The 14,114-nt window shown below is 29.6% G+C and overlaps 1 protein-coding gene across 2 annotated transcripts in view; it reads left to right on the top strand.

Annotated features, from left to right (window-relative positions):
• Nucleotides 1–14,114, top strand: part of LOC117179571 (sialin) — a 228,916-nt gene that overhangs the window by 211,504 nt on the left and 3,298 nt on the right. For both annotated transcript variants that reach the window (XM_033371504.1, XM_033371503.1), the window contains exons 2-7: nucleotides 1,867–2,087; nucleotides 3,553–3,798; nucleotides 6,191–6,275; nucleotides 9,794–10,011; nucleotides 11,887–12,036; nucleotides 12,266–12,398. In XM_033371504.1, the coding sequence (XP_033227395.1) occupies nucleotides 1,867–2,087; nucleotides 3,553–3,798; nucleotides 6,191–6,275; nucleotides 9,794–10,011; nucleotides 11,887–12,036; nucleotides 12,266–12,398 (1,053 nt within the window). The remainder of the gene's footprint in view (nucleotides 1–1,866; nucleotides 2,088–3,552; nucleotides 3,799–6,190; nucleotides 6,276–9,793; nucleotides 10,012–11,886; nucleotides 12,037–12,265; nucleotides 12,399–14,114) is intronic.

Below are 14,114 nucleotides of genomic sequence, written 5' to 3'. Positions count from 1 at the left end.
GGCGTCGGATCAAATCTCAGGGTATCTTACATGGGGAGAGGCAGATTAAAATTTTAGAAAAACACCTTATGTAATTTATCGATGACCCCTTACTTATTTATTCATTTATTATTATTTCGAAAATGTATCATTATTAAATTTAATGATATCGTTAGTAACAGTATTAATTATAATATTATTCAAGGTAAAGTAAATGGCAGCGTGCCCAGAAGTAGACCGCGGAAAGAATGGTTAGAATGTGTAAATGAAACCCTAGTTAGAAGAGACATAAGAAGTCACAGAAACACGAGGGTCTGCATGAAAAAATGCATGGACATAAAAGAAGCTAGAGAAGTATGCCAGGACAGAAAAGTATGCGGAACAAACGTGCTATTTACATAAATAACACGAGAATTCTGGATCAATGGCGGCTTAATGGTGTAATAATAATAATTACACCAAACTCTCGTTCTCTATCACTCCTTTTTCGGGCTTTCTAGAATGCTTGACGAAGTCAAATAAATTGAGCAATAGCATGCATTCCAATTGAAAACGATTTAGACGGCCCTGACTGTTTACGTTTCGATCCCCCGAATTCAGTCCAAGGCTATTTGAAGGCAACCCCCGACATTGGACTGAATGCGAGAGTTTGGTGTATTAGTACTAATATTATTAAGTAAATCACAAGTAATACTGTTTACAATAAAATAGTTTGTACTTTTCATTTGAAGTGATTCTTAGATTTGAAAATGTGTTTTGTAAGAAATAATATAGATAAATCTTTGCACCCTCCCCCTTAAAAAGAATTAAAGTAATTTATGCACGGCCCTAAATAAGTGTTTGTGATTTGTTTTTACAAATTAATTTAATCTAATGATTTCAGAGAAGTTTCCTCATAATAAGGAAACTGAATTCCTGGAATTCTTTTTATTTACTTAATACATATAGATTGTTAATGCTTATACAAATCTTATATTTATGAGAAAATTGTATACGGCATTTAAAATTATAATAATCTATTTATTTCCATGTTTTATTCTTACTTGGAAGTAGTAATAAAATTAGTGGTTGTAAGAAAGAGTTATTCATCGAGACTACCGATAAAATTTAAGAGATTCCGAGGGTGCACGAGACTGACCCGGGTCTATTAGATATTCTCCATCGCTTGATAATTGCATCGTCGAATCCAAAGTTCAAACAAAAGCAGTAATATAGGTTCGGAAGATTAAAAAGTATATGAAAATAAAACGTGGAAAATGTTAGAAGACTCTGAGAACGTTTCCACTTGATTTGGTACAACTCACAAAGAATGTTTATCTTATAAACTAGATGAATTTAATCAAACATAAAGGACTTTTAGAATTTATAATTTCTGTAGAGATACCATTTATTTCCTTGTTATTGTTTTATTGTAAAATACCGGCACAAAAATTATATTGACACAGAATTATTGGTTTAAGTGCTGCTGAATAATATAATGAGAAAACTGAAAGGCTATGAAAACAATATTCTATATTCGCTTGGTAGTATCGTATTTCTTGTGGTTAAGAAGAAGGGTTAAGATTAATTAAAAAAAATTCTACAACTGACGTTGCTCGATTACGTAAAAATTGTTTTGTGATCTCTGCAGTCTTTAGCCTCAATATTACGTCAGGCATTACAGGATGTCATTACAGAGAAGAAACATGTCATTTTTGTTGCGGGTAATATTCGAGTTGGTAAATTTGGATTTTTTCGAATCGAAAGAAAAGGAAATAATTTGTTTCTAGGAAACTGGGAAACAATTGATATAAAATTTGTTTAAAAATTAATATTTCTACTGAATTGATATGAGTAATATAGATTTGGAGATTTTCTTTTAATTTCCTTATCATATTTTTATTTCAGGAGGGCTGACGTGTCGTCAGGTGCTGAACATAATGGTGATAATTGGATTCATGATAAACTACATGCTTCGAGTGAATTTAACCATAGCTATGGTTGCAATGGTTTATCCTTCAAATCATTCACATTCCAATTTGACGACAGCATCTGAAAATGCTATTTTACCCAACAAAACAGGAAACATTCCAGTCAGGAATTCTAGTAATGGAACACCTCTTCAACTAGTAAGATTTCTTGATTAATTTACATTTTTATATTGCGTATGAAATTTTATAATTCTTATTCTCAGTTACTGAAATTCATGTGACTGAAGAAAATTTAGCCATAATGTTAATTTCTCGGGATATTCAACACAATTTTCATCTGTCCAAATTATGATTGTAAAACATAACTTTTAGTCTCCCCAATTATTATTATTTAAAAATCACCAGAGTAAACAAAGCCCCATTGAGATCCCGTTGAGATTCAGGCTTCAAGTACTGCTAAAGTACTGCGGGTATAAGAAAAAGCAATACTTAAGTACACAGTAAATCCCCGAGAAATTATTTGTCTAAAGTTGGATAAAAACGCTGCAAACAATTGAAAAGTACAATTATTTAACGACGGATAATTATTATCCGCTTTGTGATACAATTTATGTGCCATCGGATAAATGTAGTTTTCAATTGTTTGCATCGCTTTTATCCAACTTCAGATAAATAATATCTCGGAGATTTACAGTGTATCAACTTTTCTTGCAAATTTTAAATGTTTTAAATATGGACAGAATTACTAGAAAAGTTCTATTTTTTCAAAATTTCCACAAGTTCTAATAGGAATCAACAAAATAAAAATTAAATAATAAAAATACAAAAAAATGACTGCCTAAGTAGGACTAAATACAAAAAATTTGAAATTTTTCTTTTAAATAAAAGTGCTACAAAAGTTCGATTTTATTTTTATTCAACATTTTTACAAGTGTTGATAAGATTTATGTGTCAAAAAAGTAGAGCAGAAATAGGATTAAAGCACCAGAAATTTCAAAAGATCTCCTGTTTCGCTAGAACTTTTTTAGGACAAAAGTATCGAAAATTGTACACATAATTTTTTTCATGCAGGATTTTTTTACAACAAAAGTAGCAAAAAAATTATACTTTACTCTTATTAAATTTGCACTCAATAATTTTTGGGACAACAGTATAAAATAAAAAACATATATTTTATGGCTTTCGTAATTTTTACATTTGTCAATGGGATTTGTGTCCATAAAAAGTAGTACTGAAATAGGACTAAAGTACCATAATAAGTACAAAATATTTCCCGTTTAACTAGGACATTTTAAAGACAAATGTACCGGAAAAGTTCTACTTACTTTTTTTAGCAGAATTTTTTCAGGACGAAAGTATAGGAAGAGTTCTACTTAATTATTTATAAATTTTCACAAATCCTAAATAATTTTTTGACCTATTTCAGCACTGCTTTTTGTGGACCTAAGCCCCATCAGCACGTATGAAAATTTCGGGGGAAAAACTGGGATTTTTTTTTACTACTTTCATACCTATTTAAAATTCTAAAGATTGTTCAGGAAAGTTGATACTTTTGTGCTAATTTATCTCATACCCAGTAATTTAGCAGGACTTGAGACGGAATCCCAATGGGACTTTATTTGCTTGGGTTATTATTAATCACTTTCAATCTGAAAACTTGCAGGAAGGAAGAGAACAAACAAGATATTGGTGGAACGAATACGAACAAAATCTGATATTTGGAAGTTTCTTCTGGGGCTACATCTGTACAGAAATTCCAGGTGGAAGATTGGCGGAAATTATTGGGGCTAGAAGAGTTTTTGGATACAGTATGCTACTTTCTAGTGCAATTACTCTTTTTACACCAGCTGCAGCCTCACTCGGATTTACAGTAGTGGCAGCTTTGAGGGTCCTTTTAGGATTTTGCCTAGTAAGGATCTTACAATAATAACACAGCCTGTCAAAATTTGTACCCAAAAACCAGACTAAGTAGCCAACAAGGATTTTGATGTCGTAAAAACGAATCCGTTCTCCAACATTTTTCTATACGTCATGATTTCGAGATATCTTAATTTAAAAGTAAAAATAACTGTCATTTTCAGTCATATTTAACAGAATATAACACGAGCTGCGATTTTTTTAAACTGTTGATGTCTTAGGGCTTATATCAGCCTTATCTCCTCTGTTCACTTTTCATTTCCATTTTTGGTTATACCGAACCAATTCTTTTTTTCTGAGATGTGGCACATTACGCGTTTCCGTTTCACACTGGAAAATTAAAATAAATCCGCCATCTTGAATTTTGCAAATCTAAATTCAAATTTGGATCCAGCGAAATCAAAATCTTTTGGACGCAAAAAGTCTATATCAATCGAATAAGACAATTATGTTCGCTTTCATCCCATTATTCCTATTCTTTCCTATACTTTTTTCCGATAAAAAGCTTTGTCCCCTGGATACTTTTGAAACAAGTTTCTAATTTTTATTTTAAAATTTCATGTTCTTATAGGACATTTAATTTCACATATTTTTTCTCTAAACAAAAAAGTTGTATAGCTTTTTCCGTATTCAGAGTAAACTCGAAAAACTTTGTTAACAAAACTTATTTTTTTGTCTTTTTTACGTCAACTCGCCGTAATTCAGCCAATTAAATAAAATTTTCATAAAATTTACAGGAACTATCTTTTATATTTTTACCTGAGTAATTTTATAAATCATGTATTCATATCTTCCAGATCATTGTGATTTGAAAGGCGGTAATGTATCCGGATCGAGATAATCATGAATGAGTAAACACGTATATAAATTGATGTAGTCCTATATCTTAAAAAAGAGAAATAGGCTTTTTTAAAGAAAATTCATTTCTAAACGACTTTTTTCCTTGCTATTTACTCTTTTCTTTGGTAGTTTTTGAAGAAATCAACAATTTTGATTTTTGTTCGAAAAATGATTTTTCCAATAGAAAAAAATTGTTTGTCAACGGCCAGCGTTTGAGAATATTTGGTAAAAACTGCATTATTTAAAAAAATATTTTGGCAATTATTCTTGAAAAAAAATGTTTAGCCAAATGGTGAAACAATTGTTCCTTCAGTTTGAGTTTAGCGTAACATACTTTCATGACAAAATATTCTGACCTCATGCAGACCTTATTGCATGAATTAAAATGGCATCACTCAATTAGTCTTCGTTTTTTAAAATTGTTCTTTTTGGCTGTGGATTCAACTATTTTGATAAAAACTCGTTCTTTTTGCTTTAATGTTAACTAAAAGAAAATTCTTTTTTTAAAATAATTTTTAAAACTCAAAACGTGACAATTTCATTTTCAATTGAAAACTTATCTTTTTCAGTTGGAAATTCAACTATTTTGGTAGAAAATCTAACTATTTTGTTAAAAATTAAACTATTTTTTTCTTAATTAACTAAATGGTGTAACATTAACTTTTTTGTTGAAAACCTCTAATGTCGAAGTTAAATTAAAATTGTATTGTGTAAAATAATTTATTTTGTTAAAAATTCGTGTTTTGGGTGGAAAATGAATCTTCTCTCTTGGAAATTTATCTTAATGGCTGTGGATTCAACTATGTTGTTGATAATTTGTCTTTTCTTATTTCTTTTTAATTCGACACTTAGGTTAAAAATGAAACTATTTTGATAGAAAATTCACTTTTGTGTTGAATATTCATAGCTTGGGGTGGAAATTTCATGTATTTTGTTGAAAGTTCGTCTTTTTGAGCAGAAAATGTATCTTCTTTTTTTAAATCCTCACTGTGGTTGAGGATTAAACTATTCTGTTCACAATTCGTGCTTTTTAGTTGAATTCAGCTAAATGAAAACTAAATGGAAATTCATCTATCTTGATTAAAAATTACACCCTTCGTGTAAATTATCCTTTATACACTGTTTTGTTCAGTCCTCTTTTTTAGTCGAAAACTTAACTGTTTTGTCGAAAATTTGTCCGTTTGGATTGAAAATTCATACATTCATACATTCATACATGAAATACGAAATTTTAAATCTTTCGTTCAGAATTAATCTCTTTTGGTTAAGAACTGAACTACGCGTCGTTAAAAAATCAATTATTTTATTAAAAAGTTAATTTTGTGGATGAAAATTGAACTATTTTTTAAAGCCTTCTTTGGGGCCGAAAATTCTACTCACTGTAAAACTACTCATTCGAAACGCTAAAAAACGGAGAATAAACGTAAAATCCATGTGCAACCAACACCCTGAATCATGTCCCTTCTTCAATCACATCTCATCATTTTTGTGATAAAAAGGACCGTAAAAATGACAATTATTAATTAGTTTTAATATATTTGTAGGGCGCCACTTGGCCTGCAATTCATCCAATGACAGCTCTCTGGATTCCACCAAACGAGCGCAGCAAATTCGTATCGAACATGATGGGTATGCAATAGAGAATACAATTTTTATTTTTATTAATTTATCGATGTCTTGCATCCTAAGAATGCAGTCTGAATAATGGAAACTTTGTACGATGATCATTAATACTATAATGCACTCATTGCAGATAGATATTAATTAAGCTTGAAATAGTTTCTCAGTCTAGATTCTATTTTAAAACAATTGCGTTTCCGATAACCTGTGTCAGTTTCTAGTTATCATTATAACTTTTCTCTCCAATTTAAAAACAGGTTTTATAGTTCCCTGGAACTTCCAGTAAATGAAACCAAGACACTGGTTGATTTTTTTAAAGAAAGTAGTTCAAGCTCCCTGGCCTTGAAATAATGACACAACTTTACTTTGAACCGTGTGCATGTTACTTACCACCGTCATACAATGATTCAGTTACGAATCATATCGTTATAAATTACTTTAAAATATTTTAATTATTTATTTATCTCTAGTTATGTACTTTTACATGAACGTTGAATACGAATTTTTTTAAATAGATTGAGTGGAGTAATAAAAAGTTAAAGACTGCTGTCAGGGTTGGAGATGCTTGTGAGTTTTTAAGATATTGAGGCAGGACCTGTTCTAAGAGAACTTTAGAACTAAAAGAATTTCTGATCGCTTCTGTAAAAAAAGCTTTTAGTGTGATTTCAAACGTAAACTTTAAAAATTGATCTAACTAAATAATTTTTTAAAAAATTAAAAAATTGGTTCAAATTAAAGAGCCTTCATTTGAGGCGTTCAATCGAGCGTTTGGCATTCATAGATTTCTAACTTCAAGTGCTTAAAATAAAAATGTGTTTTCTATTCTATACTTTTCCATACTTTTCAAGTTTAGTCTTTTAAATTTTTAATATAAATTTAAAAATTATAAACTCAAAGTATTCGAATTGCAGTTACCTAAATTCAAAATTGAACAATCGGAAGCGAAGGCTAATTATAAATAGTTACCGAAAGATCTCTCATACCAATGAATAAATGATCCTGTTTGAAAAATTAAATATCCAACATGCAATCCTTTGAAATTCAGAAATTTTACCTTCAAGCTTTTTTCTGATAATATAACTCAAACTAAAATATATAATCATGATTAAATGAAACTCAAAAATTTTTAATTATTTAAGTTCAAATTCTAATTTTTTTTTAATTTGAGAATTTAAATTTTAAACTTTAAATTAAATATATGCAGTGAGGCAATTTAAATTTCGGGGAAATTGCACATAATTTTCAATTCTTATATATAAAAATACATTAAATTTTCCCGATACTAATTCGGGACTAATTTATATTTAAAATCCGCCTTTTTGTGTACTTTATAAATATTAATAAATACAATGTAGTAAAGATCTTTAAAAGTAAGGCTTGTTTTTTTATCTAATTCCTTATTTAGTTCAAGAGAAAAAGAATATCGTTTTTTCGTCAGTAGATAAAATAAAGCGTGTTTCAAAATATAAAGTACTTTTCATTGTACAATTTCAATGACCAATAAAAATAATTCATTTTTTGTAAAATTATCATTTATAAATGTGCGCAAAAATTGGACTCGAATAATTAAAGGATTATGGTGTAGAACTAGTTAACAAGCATTTGATCTATTCTTATATTTTTATCAGGTTAATTCAACTTCCAAACAATTAATTAAATTTTCAAATAAAAAGACGAATTCTCAACAAAAATGTAACAGTTCATACTAAAAAATTTTTCTTCAAATCAAAGATACTTGAATTTAACCAAAAAGTCGAAAAATGTGCATTGAAATATGTACATGAATTTTCCACTAATATAAACATAAATTTTCTACAAAAAATGGAATAGTTAAATTTCAACTAAAATTATGAATCTTCAACCACAAAAATTTATTTGTAAGCAAATAGTTGAACCCCCTCCCCCCTAATGAGTTTTGAAGTAACAAGGTTTTCAACCACAAATGGAAAAATTCAATTTTTAGTAAAAATATTAATGTTTTTAAAATAAAACAATTTTCAACTAAGTCATTGTAGTTGAATTTTCAATTAATAAAGTGCATTTTCTACCAAAAATTGTGTAGTTAAATTTTTAGTTAAAAAATTAACTTTCAACTAAAGAATACGAATTTTTAATGAAAATTATGAATTTTCAACCGAAAACTTAAATTTTTATCGATCTTATTTGTTAAATTCTCACAAAAAAGATAAATTTTCAAACAAGAAACTTAATTTTCTATGAAACAAGACAACTTTTCAAAAAATAACAATAATTCTCAATCAAATGTTTAAATTTTAAACTAAAATAAGAATAATTTTTTAACCATGAATGGAATAATTAAATTTCCAGTAAAAAAAATAAACCAATTAGTTATATTTTTAACTAAAAAAGCTGAAATTTCTGTCAAGAATATTAATGATCTACCAAAAAATACAAATTTTCAAAGTATATTCATGTATTTTAAACCGAATTTTGGAATTCTCAACAAAAAAAGATGAATTTTCAACCAAGAAAATTAATTTTCTACTAGAAAGACGAGTTTTTAATCAAATACATTCATTTTAGAAGAAATAGTTAAATATTTAGTTCAAGAAATTGATTTTCAATCAATAAACGGAACAAATTTTTAACAAAAAAATGGTGTATCTTCTTTGCAATCAAATGACTTTGCATTAAAAGTATCAATTTTCGGTATCAAACGCCAAAAAAACAAAAAATGGTAAATTGAATGATACTGAAGGTTAATCTGAAAACTCTTGTGATTTTTGTTATAAATAAATGACTTCCGGTGAAAAACATTTCCTGTGTAAAAAATTGCCAACATAATCTGAAATTGTTGAAAATTGGGAGTTTTTGTGATGATTATTGTTTAAAAATGCTAATTCTCAATGAAAAATACAAACACAACCTATAATTTTTAGAAATATTCAGTCTTCTTCGAAACTGTATGATTTTGTATAAAAGGTCTTTTTTTAAATACTAATTTCTAGTGAAAAGCACTAACATAAAATATGCATTATATCTCGAATAATTTATTAGATAATTTGAACATTTGCATTTAACCGCGAAAGAGTAGTAAAAAGCACAAATATTATTTTGAGTAATTTTTTAAAACGTAAAATTTGAGATATAAAAAAACTGTAAGTAATGAAAAGCTGACCAAGTTTTCAACAATAATGATTGCGAGACTTTTGAGACGTATATTGACAGCACTTTTTTCATATATGAATACTACAACGATAATAGATTTTCCTGAATGTTCTAATTTTTTAAAGTAATTGCCTCGATTTCAGTGTAGAATTGCATTTTTAAATTTCTTGATCTGTACAGAGTTACCTCTTGGAACAGGTCCTGCGATTTAATTCGAAGAAATATGGAATGAAACTCTTAATTATCTAAGGATTGTAATAAGGAGTCTAGGGAGTGACCGTTACAAGTAACCTGCACCCATCAGTTTACAAATGGAAAATTGTTCAAGTTTCTGTAGTAAAGTTCCCTAGCTCTCAAGCCTGCTATTACATTATTACAAGACACACCTTTTCTCTTAGCTTCTTCGCTGGGTGCTGCCATTACGATGCCAATTTGTGGTTATCTCATTGCCTCCTTGGGATGGCAATCAGTTTTCTATGTTACGGGTGGAATAGGATTCGTGTGGAGCGTTTCATGGTTTTTGCTCGTATTCGACTCGCCTGCACAGCATCCTCGAATCTCTGACAGTGAGAGGCGATATATTGAAGAAGCAATTGGAAATACTTCAACTAAAAAGGTACCTATCTTACCATTTTTACATTCGCTTTTCTAAATCAGCTTCTTATTCTTATTTCCATTTTTTTTCATAACACGCGCATAAAAAGTTGTTTTTTCAATCCTAGACTAAAAAGTTAAAACAGGCGACTGCGAATCACTCAAGAAGCAACTCGAATGGCGGCGATGCCTGACTTGCGTGATTGCTGGTCAGAAAACGCCGCCTTTCGCCCCAATCTATGTAATATTCTGTTTTTGCTTATTCTAACAATTTCATTTTAATAATTTAAATAATTATTTACTTGCAATATTAATTAAAGTGTGAGTGGAATAAGTTTATTTTTTGAATTGACTGCAGGAAGAACGTATTTCTTCGGAACTGACTGGAAATCTAAATCAAAGTATTATTATTTTATTATTTTATCCTTATGTAAACAGTATGAACTGAAGGCTGCTTGGAAAGCAGAACCAAACGAGCGCTCGAGCAGTAGCCAGAAGTGGGGATGACGCGCAGAAAACGCGACGAAAGAGAGAAGGGAATCCGTTCTGTCTTTCGTTGCGTTTTCTGCGCGTCATCCCCACTCTTGGCTACTGCTCGAGCGCTGGTTCGGTCTACTTTCAGATCCTTTAATAGTAAAGTTAACTTTCGAACGGAAACTTGATTTTTGAAAAGTTTGATCCCCGGCTTCAATGGTACCACTATATCATTTCAAGAATCAATTACTTCATCAAATAAACTTATTCTTGGATTAAGGGCATGTGACACAGCCAAATACCTATATTATCGACCTCACTTTATCAGCTCACTGAATATTTGTATGAACCTAAGATTTTTTTTTTAATAAAATATTGAGCTGAAACTTTGGAAATTTTATTAGAGTACAATAAAGTACGTTTAGGTACTGCCTTTTGGTAGGAACTTTACTAAAAATTATTTCATCTTTTTTCTGAACCTCGACATTTTTTGAACGTTCGAACTTTTTTTATACATATAAGATCGGTCTCAAACTTTGAGAAATGCAAGAGCCGAAAGAAAACTACGCTAAAGTACAAAGCTTAATAATAAAAGATATAAAAAAAATTTTCAACAATCAATTCCAACGGCATGAGCCGGTAACGTTGTACACGAAAATACGAACCCTCTAGAGTCTCGTCTAGTGGCCGCCAGGTTTCGTATTTTCGTGTACAACGTTACCGGCTGACGCCGTTGGAATTGATTGTTGAAATATATTTTTTTACATCTTTTATTATTAAGCTTTGTACTTTAACGTAGTTTTCTTTCGGCTCTTGCATTTCTCAAAGTTTGAGACCTTATATTTTATGTATAAAAAAAGTTCGGACGTTCAAAAAAATAAAAATGTCGAGGTTCATAAAAAAGATAAAATAATTTTCAGTGAAGTTCCTACCGAAATGCCGTACCTAAACGTACTTTATTTTACTCTAATACATTTCCCAAAGTTTCAGCTCGATATTTTATTTACAAAAAAAGTTCTTAGGTTCAAAAAAACATTCAGTGAACTGATAAAATGAGGTCGCCAATATAGGTATTTAGCTGTGTCACATGCCCTTAAAGTGATTAAACTCCGAAACAACAGTTCCGAACAAGTACGTAAAAATGGCTCATACCCCCACATCTGGCAAACGTTACTTCGAATTCCTTTTGTATTAAAGGCTCAGAACGCATCTTGTAAAAGTGGTTTGGAATTTCTCTTGTATAATAGAGGCTCCGAACTTCTCTTGTAAAATTGGCTCAGAATTCCTCTTGTATTAGAATCTGAGAAACATTCTTAAAAGAGTTTCAGAATTCCTCTTTCAAAAGTGGTTTAGAACTTCTTTTGCAAAAAGTAATTTCGATTTACTTGCATATGAACATACATTTTTATTGCTTATTTTACAGCATTTTGCAGTGCCATGGATCTCGATTTTAACATCACCCCCAGTCTGGGCGATTATTATCACCCATGCCTGTAGTGTCTTTGGTTATTTCACGGTTGTGAACCAGTTACCGACTTATATGAAGAATATATTACATTTCAACATTAAGGAGGTAATAAATCAGTATTTCCTATACCTTTGAGAAAAATCAAATTTATAAATAGCTTTTTGTAAATTTTAATTGTAGAGTTGACAAATTTTGTTCAAGTTTAAACAAGAAAGCTTTAATTTTATTCAAAGCAAAAAATTCATTTTGAAGGTAGACTTTAATATTCTTCAATACCTGAAATTTTCATAAAATGCTAATTCTATGTGAAATTAATTCATTTTTCTTTTGTCAGAATGGACTTCTTTCCTCGCTGCCCTACTTGGGAAAATATCTTTTTGCTCTTGCGATGTCAACTCTCGCCGACTATCTTCGACAAACTAACAGGTTTTCTGTTACTGCTATTCGCAAAACCTTCACAACATTTGGTAAGATACTCAAATTTCTAAATTCAAAATGTTAATATAGAAGATTGATTCTTAATATTTGCAAACAAATCAAATTGAAAAACATTAATTGAATAGTACGTTCTTATACGTATAAAATAAATTTTTCATCTCATTTTTCATCAATTAAAATACTCATTCCAGTTTTCCAAAAAATGTATATTAAATTTATTGCTATAATATATCTGAAATTTTGATGTCATTTACTTCCCAGCTTTCTCGTAATCTAAGCTAACAATAGAAGCGTCGCTCATAATTGTCCAGCCAAGTAAAATATATTTTGCTGCAATATTCTGTAGTAGAATCAAATTTTCGATCCCGCCCCCTCCGTTCTTGACTGTAGTCCACTAACTTGTCCCCCCCCCCCCCACCAAAAAGTAACGTAGCCCATAATTTATTTGAAAATAAATGATTGTAGATACCATATTAAATTCAATAAAAACTATCTTCATTCCTAACCAATTTCAAGTCGAAATATATGGCATTTTCAACAAAATAGTTGAATTTTCTACCAAAAGAGAAAAATGTTTAAGCCGAAGAACGAATTTTTTGACAAAAAAGATGACTTTATCAAGATCGTTGAATTATAACCTGCAAAAATGCATTTTCAACAAAATAGTAGAATTTCCAAACAAAAAGATTAAACTTTAACCAAAAACGGTTGAACTCTTAAACCAAAAAGACGACTTTTTAAAAAGACAATCTAACTGACGACCGAAAAATTGAATTTTCAACAAGAAAGTTCATTTCCAACTAAAAAAAAATAAATTTTCTGCCATAAAAGATCAATTTTTCTAAAAAATCTGAATTTTCAACCAGTTAAATTAATCGAGAAAAAAAAGAATGTTCAACAAAATAGATGAATCCTCAGAAAAATGGACGAATTTTCAATCATGAAATATTAATTTCTTAATCAAATACATGAATTTTCTAGCAAATAGTTTATTTTTACATGTATAAAGGATACATTTCAAAACTAAAATCATATGGCTGAATTATCAGATAACAAAATTAATTTTGGGCTAAAGAAAAACGATACTTCAATACGAAATTACATTTTCGACCAAAGAGGTGAATCTTAAAAAAAGATTAAAAATGCATTTTTAACAGAGGTAGATCAAAATTAAAGTAATTAGATGATTTTTCAACCAAAAAAGATAATTTTTTTAACCAATCAGTACCATTTCTAATAAAAAAAATGAATTTTCAACCAAGAAAATTAGATTATTACAAAGACGATCTATCCACAATAAAGTTGAATTTTCAACCCCAAAATATTATTTTTAAACAAAAAAAGTTAATTTTCTATCAAATAATAAAACTTTCAACAAAACAGTTTCATTTGTTAACTAAATAGTTGATTTTTCAATCAAAAAAGTTAATTTTCTACCAAATTGTTGAATTTTGAAGCCAAAAGACGAATGATCTACAAAAATGATTAACTTTGAACCTGAAAATATAATTTTTCAACTAAAAGTCTGATAAGTCCCTGAAAAAGGAAACACGGAGACGTTTTTTTTGGCCAAAGTCGGTTTTATTTTTCAACATACTCTCCTTTTAGGTCGATACAGCGAGTCTAACGATTTTCTAACTTTTAATATTATGCCATGTGCATCCCAAAATACGGAGGCCATAACCTTTCCGACCCATTGTTGCGTTTTTGGACGCTTCGGAGCACTTTGGCCCGGTGGAACCCAC

The sequence above is a fragment of the Belonocnema kinseyi genome, chromosome 9 (genome assembly GCF_010883055.1).
Source record: "Belonocnema kinseyi isolate 2016_QV_RU_SX_M_011 chromosome 9, B_treatae_v1, whole genome shotgun sequence".
NCBI classification, from domain to species: domain Eukaryota; kingdom Metazoa; phylum Arthropoda; class Insecta; order Hymenoptera; family Cynipidae; genus Belonocnema; species Belonocnema kinseyi.
This window is presented reverse-complemented; position numbering and strand designations above follow the sequence as displayed.